General features: G+C 40.6%; 1 protein-coding gene across 1 annotated transcript in view; it reads right to left on the bottom strand.

Annotated features, from left to right (window-relative positions):
• ABCB27 (transporter associated with antigen processing protein 2) overlaps positions 1-16,233 on the bottom strand; it is a 231,003-nt gene that overhangs the window by 120,330 nt on the left and 94,440 nt on the right. Inside the window, exon 5 of the mRNA XM_089426388.1 lies at positions 3,977-4,101. Within this exon, the coding sequence (XP_089282514.1) occupies positions 3,977-4,101 (125 nt within the window). The remainder of the gene's footprint in view (positions 1-3,976; positions 4,102-16,233) is intronic.

Here is a 16,233-nt window from a genome sequence, read left to right on the forward strand (position 1 = left end):
TGGGCAGCATCAACCAGACATCAACAGCGTGACAGGAGGTAGTGCAGAGACAAGGTGTTGCCTCAGTGGGTTGCAGCCCTAGAACACATTCCTCGCTAAGAGGGAGTGTTAGTTATTGTATAATCGGATGTGCTCTAGCCACGAAATTTGGTGGGGAGGCTAAAATACATGTATTCTCCAAAACCCAGAAATCGTTTCTAGAAATTCCACCTAGAGACGACTTAATTAAAATAATTAATCAGTTTTTAATATTTCCTAAGTCTAAACTTAGGAAATATGATTAATTTTAGGTACTAATTAAGTCATGGTGAGAATCTTCTAGAAAAAGACTTGGATCAAGTTTTAGTTAATCTCAGCCATCAATTAAGTTTTAATCGTGGTCATTGATGTCTCAACAAGAGATTATAAGAAGAAACTCGATGGGGTTTGGAGAACACACACCAGTTGTTCAATTTCACTGGCAGATCAATTTCCAAAGGAGAGAGAGCTAGTGAGCTCAAAGCAGTGAAAGAGGGGTAGAGATAGTAAGGCCGAAGGAAGTTTTTTCAGTTCCGGTGAGTGCACTGTAGAGAGGCAGTGAGTGCCACAGAGAGGCAGCGCAGTGCTTTAGAGGGATTTTGTATTTTGCTGGGGAGAAGCAGTGATTCAGTGCCAGAAGCCGAAAGGAGATTCCAGAGGCCAGGAGAATCCATCTTCCAAAGAGAAGCAAATGAAATAGCGAGACAGAAAGCAGTTTCGAGTTGTGGGGACGCAGTACTACATAGGCTGGCGCAGTGACTGCACAGAGGCAGCAAAGAGCAGCTCAACATGAGCCAAGGGCAATGTGGGATCCCCTATGGGAGTGAGATTTTTCTCACTAGATTTATTGTCAGTCATTTCTCTGTATGGATTGCTAGATTTGAGCATCCATAGTCTTGCACTCAGATTTACTACTGCATAATATTAAAACCCTCAGCTGCTGCACCGGTTTTCCCGAGTTGGGTTTTTCAGGGGACTTAGTCAAAAATAATTGTGTATTTGTGTCTGTGTGCATCTATTCTTCCAACACTTTTTATTTCTTCCACAATATTTATTTTGTGAAGGTTGTAGTGTATTTAATTCGATATTTGTCATAACACACAACAAGTAAATTGTTTAATCGAATTAACAATTAGAAGAATGAACATCAGTTGTTGCAATAGTATTCGAGGTTTGCCGAATTTTCACACTCTGGTGTTAGCATAGTTTCAGATGGATGGAAAAATACAAGGCATAGGCCATTGATAAATATCATTGCCACTTCAACCAAAAGGAGCAATGTTTTTAAAGGCAGAAGACTGCTCAAGAGAGGTAAAAAATGCACAGTTCATTGTTGATGTAATAATAAAATCTATTGAACAAATAAGACCTAACAGGGTGGTGCAAGTTATCACGGATAATGCATCAGTTTGCAAAGATGCAAGTTTAATTATTTAGGGGAGGTACGACCATATCTTTTGGACACCTTGCATTGTCCATAATCTGAATATGATCTTAGAGAAGATTAACAATAAAGCTTCGAGGATAAAGGAAATCACAGAGGAAGCAAGGGAGATCGTCAAATTCATCACCAACCACCACCAATCTCAAGAAATATTTCGAGAGTACTCCAAATTGGAGTTGTTAAAAGTTGTTGGGACAAGATATGCCTCAAACTTCCTAATGTTGTGTCGCCTTGTGGAGGTTAAGCAACCATTAGTTTCTATGGTGGTGAGTCAACTCTGCGTTGAGTAGAGATAGGAAGATTCAGAGCGGGGATATATGGTGCGTACAATGTGCCTTGCTGAGGAGTGGTGGAGCAAGATAGATTTCTTGCTAAGGTTCACAACCCCCGCATTTGAGCTTCTTCGGAACACTGACAAGGACCAACCTTTCTTAGGAGAGGTATATGATGGCATGGATGCCATGGTTGAGAAAAGTATGGAAATCATTTCGCAAGAGTCTCCACAGCTTTTATTTGTTGATGATCATTTTGCTGATTTAGCCAAGAAAATTAGGTTGATAGGTGAAACAATTTCAACACTCCATTGCACACTTTAGCACATGCCATGAACCCAAGATTTTATGATGAGCTTATTGCTCAAAGCAATGGGAAGAGGAAGGAACCCCATAAGGATAAAGAGGTGGGTAATGGGGAGGAAAAAACCCTTATGAGAATGTTTCTAGCTCATCTACACATGGAGTTGAAGGAAGAATTTGTCAGTTTTGTTGCAGGACTAGATGATTATTCAAATATATCAGCTTTGGAGGAGAAAAACACCATGAATCCAATTAGGTGGTGGATTTGTCATGGAGCAAATATTGTACATTTGCAAAACCTTGTCATTTGTGTTCTTTCACAAGTGGCAAACTCTTCGTCAACAGAAAGGAATACAAGCACCTATGGTTTTATTCATTTTGTGAAGCGCAACAGGTTGGGCTTACAGGGGGCAGAGGATCTTGTTTATATGCACTCCAACCTTTGCCTTGCATCTCTTAGGGGTCCAGAATATAGCAGTGGTCCTTCTAAAGAATGGGATGTGGATCCAAAAAGTCTTGATTTGGAGCTCTCTCTCGCTACCCTAAATATTGAGCACTGGAAGCCTAGAAGTGGAATTGGACAATCCTCTGCTTCAGCCCCACCCACTGTTGAGCATGCTTCTGGTTCTATTTTTGACGAGGATTATGATGATGAGGATGAAGATTGAAGAATATTAGTCTTTAATCTTTATAGTACTTGCAGCATCATAGTCTTTATTGTACTTGCAGCCTCGTATATATAATAAAGGTTGATTTTGGATATATATTTATAATAAACCTCATTTATCAAGGCTGTTTTTGGATATTGCTGTTTTCATTATGTGATCATTCATGAGTAAATGTGATGTATATTTAGAGAGTTATAGTTTATGCATTAACATTGGACAATTTAAATTTTAATCAAATGTAATAATGTATCATGTATGCTTTATGATTGCACAAAACATTTATTAAATGTCCTAACATATATAATTTTATGTAATATATATTTATTGTGTTTCCCGTATCCAAAAATTGGGCGGGTCACGTTTCGTACCCATACCCGTTTCGGAAACTCGTACCGGCCATATCGTGCAACTTTGGTTTAATCCAAGTATAACACCCGATCCTGAGATTTGCACCATTAACTTATGACCCATTGTACATTTCTATCGCAACTGAAGGTGATGGGCATCCATCTTTGAAAGAGTATATAGTGGTATTGAGACCCATTTCCAGCACATTTGGATCAAATGATGATATTTATCAGTTAGCATACATTGCGCCCTGTAGCAGAGAAGTATCCAAGGAAGGTTTAAGCTGTTTGAACAAAGCAGTAGGGTAATGTTTACTGGTAATTTTCAGTGTTTCTTAGGGATTGCTTTTCCTTGGCCCCTTTGGTCATTAGATCTCCAAGGATATAACAGGCTGTTTTATATCCTCCCTTGTCACGTTTTTTGGGTTATCTTCATGTGATATTCAAGCTATGATATTTCATTGGGATAGTGTGCCTTGCTTGGAGTTATTCTCAGCTGCATGCAGATTTGATAGGGAGGGGGCACTGCTTGCCATAATTTACAGACTCTTTCAAATTTTCATGCATGAACCCACCAATTAAGGCACACTACTTGTTGCCATTTTCAGACATGTTCTCATCAATGTTGCAAATATCGTTTCATGGAATATATCGTTGAGGGTCTACAATGAAACTTATCAGAAATATCAGGGAAAATATAGGACATTATACCTAACATGTATATAAACTAATATAATATATATTAAAATTGTTAACCCTCACATAGGAAAAATTCTATTAAATATACCATATTTGCAACCAACCAAAAAGAAAGATGTCATCAAAGGTGGTGATTTCCATTACTTCTATTGAGAAGGAAGCACAAATAACATCACAAGCTTGAGAATGATAAATAAAGAAAATGGCGATGCAACTTTCTCATACCCAATTAAGATTATAAGAAGAATTTCCACAATAGTGTTTTTGATGGTATTAAAAGCAGCTGCTTTGTCTTCTTCCGTTCTCAAATCTCTGCTGACAATATCAATAATCTTGCCGCCATATTTTGGCTACAATTGAAAAAGCAAGTAAAAAATTTAGTACCTGAAAGATTTTCTTTTGTAGAGACCCTTCTCAAGGAAAATTCAAAAAAGTGAGTGCTAAAGCTAAGAATGTAATTTAAAATGCATATTTTCATATCCATAAACTTAGGAATTTATCTTAGTTCACAATGAGAGTGCAAACAACCAACAAATGGATTACAATATTCTATAACTTAATAAAAATAAAGACAGCAAAAATTAATAAGCACACACTATAAATTGAAACCAACAAAATAATTAAATATCATATGTTCCAAATAGTCCACAATCCAAGACATCTTGCCATAAAAGTGGTTAGCACATCCAATTATTCAATAAACTTTCATTTATTGTGAGGATATATATGTTCCAAAGCATAATAAAGCTAGTGCTCAAATCCCTAATGTTGAACGTCTATGAAAACAGCATGACGAGTGATGAGTACATTGTTGTTTATGTACTCATGCTTGAATATTAATTTCCTTTCCGTTGCATATTTGTATCATGTCCAAATATGTGCACCCTTGCACATCACCCCCATGATCCAAGGAGAAGCAGTGAGCAAATTTTAAGATATTCCATGTACAATTATTGTACACTAGGAGACACTATGCGACACACTCATCCAAAGCAAAGCTTTCTGCTTAGGGATGCTTTTTTCCCATTGTATGATATCAAAAGTTCATTGTGTTAATGCCTGAAATGCAAGATCATTTTCCATGCTTCAAAATAGTCAAAAATCATTTTTCTATCTTGGAAGCTTTCCTAAGATCAACAGAATGCGTAAGAGATCAACCCTTTGGAGATTAGCAGCAATTATGTGTTGTGAGCTAGTCTTGGAGGGCATGTTTGGGTCTGATCTTAGACCAGCATGCTTATGTCCATTATTAATGGCTTAATCAAGACAGTAGAGGTCTCATTTGTGTGGAAAATCCTGAATTTAACACAGAAATCCCTACTGCCATTTCTGGTTTATTATCTCCTGCTTGTTATTTACATTAACAAGTTATTTAATCATATAAACATCGAAATAAACACAATAGCAGCCTTCACAAATATACAGATCAGCAACCGGATGATTGGCCCTACAGTGACTTCGATTGTTCCTTAGCTGGACAGCGAAAGCTGCTCCAAGCTAACTTCCAAAACTGTGTCACCCTCCAAGGACTGCGTCACCCTCTACAGCTCTGTGTCTGCCTCTCAGCTCTCAGTCTGCCCCACCACAGCACAGCGCCTTCAGCCCAGTGTCATCTCTGCTAGCCTCTATGTCTGCCTGCGTCACCTTCTCGACCTCATGCGGTCTCTATGCTGGCCCTCTAAGCCTCTGTGTCAGCCCAAGCTGCTTCTGCGTTGTCTCTCCAACACTTTCTCTGCCTCTCTGCTATGTATTCTCGGCCTCCTACGAAACTGCCCCTCGCTGCAACAGATCACTTGTTCGATTTCCTCAGCAAACCTTGCCCCAGAAAATCGAACTGACTATTCAACTTGGTGTGTCTCCAACTGACCCTCAAGCCTCCTCTTATACTTTTCCTAGTTGACGATTCAACGACAGAGATTAAGTCCCTAATCAACAACTAAGATTAGATTTGGCTTGATCCACGTTATTTAGAACTTTCTCACCCATATTATATTAATACACATTATTATTTTAATTTTCCTAAGTTTAGACTTAGGGTCTCGTTAAAAATGTTAATTATTTTAATATCTCTCCATCCAGGTGGAAATTCCCCAAACGATTTCTAGGTCTTGGAGATCTCATGTGCCTTAGCCTCTCCACCAATTTTCATGGCTAGAGCACATCCGATGCTACCAAAAATAAACACTCCCTCTTAGCGAGGAATGTACTCTAGTAATGCTTCACCATAGAAACATCACACTAATCCTCCACATCGGTACTTGTGTTGATGCTTGGCCTCCTACCTCACATCCTCTGCACTGCTACTTCCTGTACTATTACCCATGATACTGCCACTCCTACATCTGTACTGCAGCTCCCTCTCAACATGTTGCATCACCCATAGCACTGCCACTGCTAACTGTTGCACTACGACTCAGTTACCGAGAAGTAACCGACTTCTCCCAACCATCGACATCTCGGTCAGTCGGGTAGCCTCGTGATGCTAAAGTTGTCTCTGCTGCTAACCCATGCTCTCTCTGATGCCACTACGCTACTACAAACACCTATGTGCCTCTCACACTACTGCAACCTCTACTGCGCTACTACAGACTTTTGCACTCTAGCACTACCTTGCCGCTCCACCACACTTTGCTCCACCCGACCCCTGTCATCATGCTACTATCGTCAAGGGCTCCTGTAGCCAAATGTGATCCAAGAGTTTGGACAACTCAAGGATCCTGCCCCTAGTATGCAGTCCTCCTGACTACAACTCGATGTCTCCCACCTCTTCTCTAGAGGCGCATGAGCACTCATGGCACAATTGTCATCTATCTCAACCTCTTTCTCTGCCTTAGTTGGAGCTGCCTTTGAATTGGAAGCTTCTCCCTTGCCTTTCTTCCTGGGGCACTGAGATGAATAATGTCCCAACTCCCGACAGTTGAAGCACTTAACCTTGGAGATGTCCTTCTTCTTCCTCCTCCAAACCCCCTGTTGTCCTACAGATGCTAGAGTCGCATCCTCTTCCTCCTCTTTCTTGACTCAAACTCCCTTAGCACTACTCCACGCCTTGGTCAACCTCCTGATCTCTTCCTGTCGAAGAGCTACCCACATCTCCTCCCAACTAGGAAGGGTCGCTCTGCCCAAGATGCTTTGGGCAAACGTCTCCCAATCCTCAGAGACTGCATACAGAACAGTCCTGACCATAAACTCTAGATCTGGTGTAGACCCCACGGAAGTAAGTTGGTCGTGAATTCCTTACAACCTGAGGAGGAAGTGATCTATCTCCTCTCCTTTCTGCATCTGATATGACCTCAGTTGATTCTCCAGTAGCATCTTCCACTGCACGGAAAAGCCCTGGTATAAGGTGGTCAGGGCCTCCCACATCTCCCTTGTTGTGTTCTTCTCAGCAATATGTGGTATGACATGATCTTTGACCCCATCTAGGATCATGCATTTCGCCTTTGCCTCGGCCTCCGCATACTTCTCATTAGTAGTTGGGTCAACTGAGAGAGCTACGATTTTCAAGGCATAGTCCTTGATGTGATGTTTATCTAAGATTGCCAGGATCCTGGCCTTCCAGACGACAAAATTGGAAGCCCTGTCCAATCTGTCTTGATCCCTCAATCCATTCAGTGCCATCTCTGCTCCTCTTCCAGACTCCCTCTGACTCTCGACTTCCCTCCTGGAAACCCTTTTGCCAAATGTCGAATAACTCCTCTCCAATCCTCCTTTGTCACTGCAACTCATATCTGTATTTCTTAGCTAAAAATCCGTCGAGGTAGTGCTTCCCTCTACCTTGGTTTCGTCTCCTTAGACAATGTTCTGCACAGACAGAAACAATGTCCCACCAACTCCTCAAATAACAATCTACACAGCTCCCTTAGCCTCGGCAATTGAGGAATTTGAGCCCTTCAAGCTCTGCGCAATCACAGCTTGGGCTAAATCTGCTCCACCTGGCCACATCATCAATCCTTCTTGGCTGAGAAAGATGATTGGGCACTACGTAGGTCTGATATGCCCCTCTTTGCCTCTGAGTTGGCCCCTCTCCTAGCTCAAAATGCTGACGCAAGCTCTGCGTGAGCCTCTGCGTCACCTCTCCTCTTGCTGCTTCAGCTCTGGAACAGCATTGTCTCTCGAGACAGTTGCTTCTGCTGCAAATTTTTCAGATTTCTCCTGCTAGTGTCTTCAGTCCTCCTATGTTCTGTAATCCCTCTAATACAATGTGAAAATTTCTGAATTTAACACCTCAGAAATCCCTACTGTTATTTCTGGTTTATTATCTCCTACTTGTTCTTTACATTAACAAGTTATTTAACCATATAAACATCGAAATAAACACAATAGAAGCCTTCACAAATATACAGATCAGCAACTAAAATAAATTGATACAACACAAGGGACAACATTATTTTTGGACAATCGTCCCCGGAAAAACCCAATGCAGGAAAACCGGTGTAGCAGATATGAGGGTTTTATTATTATGCAGTTTTATGAATACAACTAGGGTGCCAGAAATGGCTCACCCTTCAGAGTTTTCTTTGGCAGAAGTACCTTGCTTCGTAGACAGATATTCTGGCTAATTCAGCAACCAGATGATTGGCCCTACATTGACTTCGATTGTTCCTTAACTGGACAGCAAAAGCTGCTCCAAGCTAACTATCGAAACTGTGTCACCCTCTAAGGACTACGTCACCCTCTACGGCTCTGCGTCTTCCTCTCATCTCTCAGTCTGCCCCACAAAAACACCACAGCGCAGCTCCTTCAACCCAGCGTCAGCTCTGCTAGCCTCTGTGTCTGCCTGCGTCAGCTTCTCGGCCTACTGCGGCCTCTGTGTTGGCCCTCTAAGCCTCTGCGTCAGCCCAGGGTGCTTCTGCGTTGTCTCTCCGGCACTTTCATTGCCTCTTTGCTATGTATTCTCAGCCTCCTACCGAACTGCCCCTCGCTGCAACAGATCACTTGTTCGATTTCCTCAACAAACCTTGCCCCAGAAAATCGAACTGACTGATCAACTTGGTGTGTCTCCAACTGACCCTCAAGCCTCCTCTTATACTTTTCATGTTGACGATTCAACGGCCGAGATTAAGTCCCTAATCAACGATTAAGATTAGATTTGGCTTCATCCTCGGTATTTATAACCTTTTCATCCATATTATATTAATACACATTAATATTTTAATTTTCCAAAGTTTAGACTTAGGGTCTCATTAAAAATATTAATTATTTTAATCTCTCCATCCAAGTGGAATTTCCCCAAACAATTGTGGGTCTTAACCTGTGAACCGCCAGATTTGTTTGTGCAACTGGAGGGTTAAAAATTAAACTTTAGCTAGATTCCATCAGGCTAGTTCCATTATAGATGCATCCAAGTCTTCAAAGTGATTAAAGATTGCTAGAAAAACAATTTCATCAGAAATTGAGAGATCAAGAAACTGTTACTTTTAGCAGTTTGTTTCTTTTCTAGGCGCAGAAGTTCTAAGGCCTGCATGTCAAAGGTACATACATATTATTGGTCCTTGTTTTTTCATGTTAAAATTGGCAACTAGGGCCAAACTCCATATGGGTCATCTTATTTATGATAACTGATATTTTTCTTGGATTATTAGTTGATAAGATTTCAGTTGGTTCTATATTAGTTCCTTCCTATCTAGGTTTTTACATCTGATGACTTCTCTATCTCAGTGGGGTCAGTCATTGTTTCTTCACAATCACTAGTTCTTTGCCAGTAAGTTACTTCAACATTTCTTGTTGCAACTTCTTTTCACATTTGAACTTATTAATCTATGTGATCAAGCTTTGACTATGATTCTCAAGATGAGAATTTATTTTTTCTAAATTTTTTATTCCCCTTTTGAAATTGACTTGTCTCTTAGCAATCATATTTAGTAGCGAAGTACTCTTTTATTTCTTTTGAAATAGACAAAAGCCATTGGTGGTCAAAAACAAAGATCAAAGAAACTCTGCTAAGTTTGTGGCCAAAGGTTGGCTAGACAAGTGTTAAAATTCCATGAAACTCTGCAACTACTTAGATGAATAACTGGAAAAAAAAACAACTGAAAACTAAAAACTAATTTACTTTCACCAAGATACAAAGTCTCTTAACAATTTATAAGCAACGGAATAAAAACACCAGAGATAAAAAAAACACATCACACAAATTGACACGCTTATTTATTCAGGAAACCCAACAGGGAAAATCGGCTTCCTTGGTTGAGGTATTTTATTGGTTGTTCTTGAAAGAAAGAAAGAAATTATTTTTGACGTCCACAAGGCTAAAGATAGCCTATGGGACAAATTGCTTCGCCATCTAATTCCTATATTCAGCCCTTTCCCTATGAAGCCTCACAATAAACACTCTCAGCTTCTCGACAAACCCCTCGCTGTATAAATTATCCTAAGAGCTAGCTACTAGAATAGCTACATAACTTTCCCTTCTATCTTTGAAGGCCTCACATTCTAAAATGAAATGTCTCTTTGTTTCCACTTTTCCAAACGAGCAAAAAATACATATTCTTTCTTCCCACGCCACTTTTGGACTTTTCCAATGCCCTATTTCACAACGGAGTTGATGAGAACTAGTCCTTAACTGAGCAATAAGAATTTTGGCTCTACAACAAATATTGGCCCCTACATACGCTTTTTGTTGATGATTAAGAGTGGGATTAAACTCTTCAAAATAGTACTTTTTCTTTCTCCCTATCTCCTTATCCCAAGTACGCTTACAAAACTTATCCATGACAAAAGTTTTTATCTCTATCTTTTGTGGGACACATGTTCAAAAAAAACCCCATTTATTAAACCAATTGTTATTTTTCTGCATCCAAGTCTTCTTTCTTTTGCACAATATGTCATTAAAGACAACCTTAGGTCATCTGCCTTCTTCCATTTGCCCAATTTTTTTTAAATATATTATGGCTCGCACTATAGCGATTGCTTCAATACAAGCAACCCCCATTTCACTTAACAAGATATCATAAGGAACTGCACTTTTAAATTTGAACTTGTTTGTAATCAAGTGCTTTTGAATTTTCTCAATTTGTTCCCACTGCATGTCAGATGTACTGCTAGCCCACAGTTCACAACTGTGGAGAATCACTAAAAGCCCAAAAAGAGTTTGAGTGGCCTTCCAGTCCCATAACTCTGCCTCTCTACACGTATTTTGAAAAGCATAAAATGCTTTCCAACCCCCCAAAGTTCTTTTCATTCTACAGTCGTTCCAACTTAGATTTTTGTTGAAGTCAATTATGAGGTATTTGTAATCTGCAACTTCTTCCACAGTGCTACCTTCATAGTAGAATTTATGTTGGTTATGTTTTCTTTTGTTAGAGAAAAGCACTAGTTTCGTTTTGCTAATATTGACTTGCATCCCCACCCTTCTACAGAAATGTTAAAGGGAAATTAAGTACTCTTGCAAACCAAGAGCAGATTTAGAAATCAAAATAAGGTCAACCGCATACAAAAGAAGCCCTATAACAAACTTGCCCAAATGGACACCATCACCCCCTTGCGAATTTAGCCACACTTCAATTTTGTCAATATATAAACCAAAAAGGTTGGGAGACAATGGGCAACCTTGCTTGACCCCAATATCACTTCTAAAACTTTCAAAGATGCATGTTGAAGTTCTAATTTTGACTTTCACCTCTTCATACAACCTATGCACAGCTGCTCTAAGATGCCTAGGAACCCCAAGTTCCTCCATTTTGTGCCAAAGCTTATCCCTAGGGACCATGTCAAAGGCTTTTCTGAAATCAACAAAGCAACAAAAGGCTTCTTCCTTTTTCTCCCGAACTTTTTCAATGATGTGCCTTAAGGCTATACCATGGTCAACTGTGGAATGTTTAGGCCTAAAACCTACTAGCGCTTTAGCACATTTATCTCTTTCTTCTGCCCACTTACTGACTTTATTTTCTAGCATGCTTCCAAATAACTTTGCAAACAAGGGTTTTATCATTATGGTCCTATAATTGCAGGGATTATTGATGCCACCAATCTTGAAAAGAGGTATTGCCAAACTAGTTGTCCAATCTGTGGGGAACACCTGTTGTATGATGTTGTTGAAATTTTTTGTAATGTGAGGTGCAACAATTTTTAAGCCCCCCTTTAGATACTCTACTTGGAGTTCAGCTACATCTTTTTCTTTTCCAACACTCAACTTCTTGATACCCATCTCTACTTCTTGCACCGTGAAGAGCTTAGTATCAACGTTGACCAAGGGAGGAGGATAAACCTTGGGATCCTACTCATAAAGTTGTCTTGCATAGTCGAACCATTTAGAAGTTGTAATACTATTTTCAATTTGCGTCTTTCTCGGTTGGAGCTCCTTCCAAAATAATTTAGGGTTATTTTTCCCAAGGAAGATTAGTTCTTCTCTCCTTGCAACCATGAAAGCAGCCTTTTTATTTCTTAATATCTGCTTGTAAGCATTGAGGTTTATGTTATCCTTGTTTGACTCTTTCAACATTCCCCTTGAGCTTTTGCATTCCTCATCAAATCAAGCATTAACCGGAAAACAATTTGTTTGAGACTTCTGATTTTTTTCTCTTTTGCACTCTGCAAGTGTGCTTTCAATTAAACGTGTCAATTCATGACTATGAAGGCCATGGATTGGAATTTTCTCATTCTCGAAGAGCCTCTCTAGTGTTATTTTGAAGGTATTATGGTTTTTTGGAGTCAAAAGAATTCTGCCCTTTGGGATATTTTTTTTGAACACTGAGTTTTCGACCCTAACTGCTTTTTTCCAGTCCAAAAGAAACTTAAATAGATTGCCTTGTGATCTGACTTTAAATCCCAAAGTTGTTCACCAATCAAAACTCCCTCCATTTTCTCACACAAACCATGCGAGAAGATTACATAAACTACTACACTTCCTCCATTGTAAGTAGTGCAAGTGAAATTACTAGACTTTGCCCATCTAGTCAAACCATTACAGATGACTAAATTGAAAGCCCCACATAGAGTAAGAAATTGTTCACCAAAGAGATTCCAGCCCTTGTCCTCTGAAATTTTTTCCCACTGATGATTAATCTCTTCTGTAAACCAGATAGGGTCGCAATCTTCTTTACAAAAAAGAATGCTAGCTTGCTCACTTGCGGTCCTAGCATTGAAATCACCCACTACATGGACTTCACCTAGCTGAGAATATGTTGCAATATCTACTTTTAAGGTTGAAAAGGGATCTTTGTGGTCAAGCCCTCTCCTTTTGTAAGTTTAACTTGCGACACAAAATAGCATGTTGTAATTCTAATGTGATTTCCATCTTCTGATATTTTAAACCAAATGAATTGTTTATTTGAATCTTTTTTTCTAACTGAATGAAATGACCTTTTTCCCTCACTAAAACCATGATACCCCCGTGTCCTTTGCCATTCCCTGTTGCCTTGTTCCACAAGGCCATCTTCCAATGCCCTTCAAACAAAGGTGTCTTGAACCCTTCATGCTCATGTGTTCCTATGAGACAAATCATGTCTCTATCTTCCGCAATATGCCCTAACCCAGGTCTTCATTTCCATGGGTAACATTTGCAGTTCCAACAAACTAAACTTAAGGAAACTTGGGTATGACTGATTGTTATTTGTTTTGACATACAAGACTCAAAGTTGAGTCTTTGTCCCTACTTCCCATATTGACCTTGTTGCATGGTTTCCTACTAAAGAATTTGTTGTCTCTTCTTTGTTACTATCTTGCTACTTTATTTTGGAATGGGGCCCAAAATGCGTTATCACAACTCTAACTTTATAGATCCATGCTCTCTTGCCCTCGTCCCTTGCTGCCCTAAACTTTGACATTTCCTCCCTCCTTTCCTCTTGCTATCTTATGGTTAAATCTTCTTCTAGAAAAAAGAGAGAACCCCTCAAGAGCTACTTCCTACTTAGAATGATATGTTTATCACACATGCTAGGCATGATGACTTTTATGAGCCTAGCCCTCTCACCGCTAATCTTACCCATGTTAAATTATGCAACTAGAATCAAATTCCATTTTGGACAGCACATTTGATGGAGATCATTATTGCATTAAATTTCTCTTTTCGAGAGGACCAAAATTGACCTAAAGATCACTCAAATCGGACAAGGAGAAGTGTGTTTTTGAATTAAAGCCTACTCATGTGCAAATTGGCAAGGTCGCCTACACTATCATGTAGGCTCATAAAAGCCCAATCGACATGTCTTTTCACCCTCATCGATTCATATAAATACAAGTGACCTTCATTCTCATTTAGCAATTGATCATCACTCACATATCTTATCTCTCCTCTTCCTGTTGGTTCGTACAACTCAAAGAAGAAAGGATTTTCTCACACGTGTGAAGGACAAGGGATTGTTTTTCTGGGCCAAATTACAGAGTTATTGCAAGTTGAATTTCAAAGCAGTTGCAGGGTGTTGACCAAGCACTTTGACCTATCATTTGACTTTGATGAGAAGAAGAAAGGGAAGAAGGTCGTCGGTGTTTCCACTTCTGCTAAGATAGATTCTCTCACCAGGAGATTGGAGGAGGACTTTGCTATGATCTCTCATTTCTCACAGGGTATTATCGATGAGGATGGATGGTACGTGGACAGTGGTGCGACAAAACATATGACAAGGTCACAGGAGGTTTTTGAGACTCTAGTTGAAAGGGACTCAAAGTTGCACATGGTGTTGGGCGATAAGAGTCAAAAGGAGATCCGAGGATCAGGAGTTATGCCATTCAGAATGGAGACAGGACGTGTGATGTGGGTCCAGGATACTCTGTTTGTACCAAAACCCAGATATAGCGTGATATTTGTCTCAATGATCGAGAAGAACGGGTTTGAGGTCTTGTTCCAGGATGGAAAGGCAAGACTCAAGCCTAGAGGCTCTAGCTCCAATGGGATTGTGCTTGGAGTTAGAGTGAATGGTCTATATAGGCTGACGGGAAAGCCTATGGATCATGAGAAAAAGCAGGTGAGTATGTGTAGGTGCAGGCTTCAGAGGAGCACTTACAGGTTCCCGAGAAGAAGGTCAAGGTTCCAGAGGCTCAGAGGGAGTCGAATTCTAGCGGGAGCTTGCAGATTCAGAGTGAGACTTTGCACCCCAAGAAGAGCGCGTGGTCAATGGGGAGCAAGGGTGCTTCCACATCTGGCAAGAAGGAATCACGGAGGGATTGGAAAGTGACACGTGAGAAGAAGAAGAAGCAGGATGCTTCCAGTGAAAGCGACACTTCTGAGAGAGGCGTAGTTCATGCTTCAAGGATTGTTGCAATGGTGAGTGCCAAGAGTTGGGTGAGTGTTGCGAGTAGTGATGATGAGTTACTTCCTAGTCTTAGAAGTGTTGATTTTTGAATAGCTTGGGAGGTACTCCAAGCCCTGGGGTTCATGGTTTAGAGGAGAAAGCGCCACAAGAGTCACTTGTGGGCTTGGAACCCAAGGTTGGGGTTTTACACCCATCATGATTTGGGCCAAAACCATGGGCACATTTCGACGTGTGATGGATGAGGATGATAGCTCTCGTCGAGACGAATCCGACGCAACGAAGATCACCCGATTCAAAGTTGTAGAAATGGAGATATGAATTTTTGAAGTTGAGTGGGTTTGCACCAAATGAGTTAAGGTCGGCTTAAGTTTAGTAAGCCTCTTGACAGTTGGACAAGTCCTTGTTGGACGTTTTGAGAAGCCGTTCTTATGTGTATAAAAAGAAAGTGATGGAGAGTCATTTCTCACATCCATTTGTGCAACACAAGCATAAGAAAGAGCTCGTTGGAGGAGAAATGAATTTTGTTTTGGGAGGCAATCAATGAGGGCAGACCAGTGAGGAGATGGCAGTTAAGGCATTTCTCTAGGTTGTTTGGATCCGAATTTGTTGTGCAGGAGGACCGAGTGATAGAGGACAGATTCCTAGTTAAGTCTGAAGGTGTTAAGGGTGGACAGACCCTTGGAAGAGGCAGTCGCAACCCTAGAAGGCTATTGTGGGTAGGCCGCAGGACTTACCAACCTAAAACAGGGCCGCGTAGGGCAGTTTTGGGGTTGGCTCATGCCCAGATCAACAGCGTTGGTGGAGAGGAGTCTTCCAAGGGTAAGCCGCAGTGAATAAGGATTGTTTGGGTGCTTGGTTAAGGGTTGTTGCAACATGCTATGATGCCCTAACCAGTCACAGTTATAACAGCAAGAGTACAAAAGACTCAGAGCTACATTTTGTCTTGTATTGGGTCATAGATTGGACCAGTTTTGGATCAGTTTCTATTGCAGCATGTGGGAGCCAAGTTGAAGGCTTGATTTGGTGATCGGGAGCCTTCATAGGAGCAAATTCTACAGTGAAGTGGTGGGTTCCATTGGTCTAGTATAGGACAACGTGTTGGCTACCCAAAGTAGCCCTAGAAAAGCAATCTTGAAGCAACGAAGAGAGTTGAAGGTTTGATGAAGTTTGGTGCCTAATGTGCAGCACTTTGATGGACAAAATTGACTACTAGATTGGTGGATTGGAGCTCAGGGATTGGCCAGCCTACAGAGCAGATTGGATCAGCCCGTGTACATGCAACAGAAGTGACTT

The sequence above is a fragment of the Pinus tabuliformis genome, chromosome 6 (assembly GCF_031772625.1).
Source record: "Pinus tabuliformis cultivar Carrire ecotype Pingquan chromosome 6, CPIR1, whole genome shotgun sequence".
Taxonomy (NCBI): Eukaryota; Viridiplantae; Streptophyta; class Pinopsida; order Pinales; family Pinaceae; genus Pinus; species Pinus tabuliformis.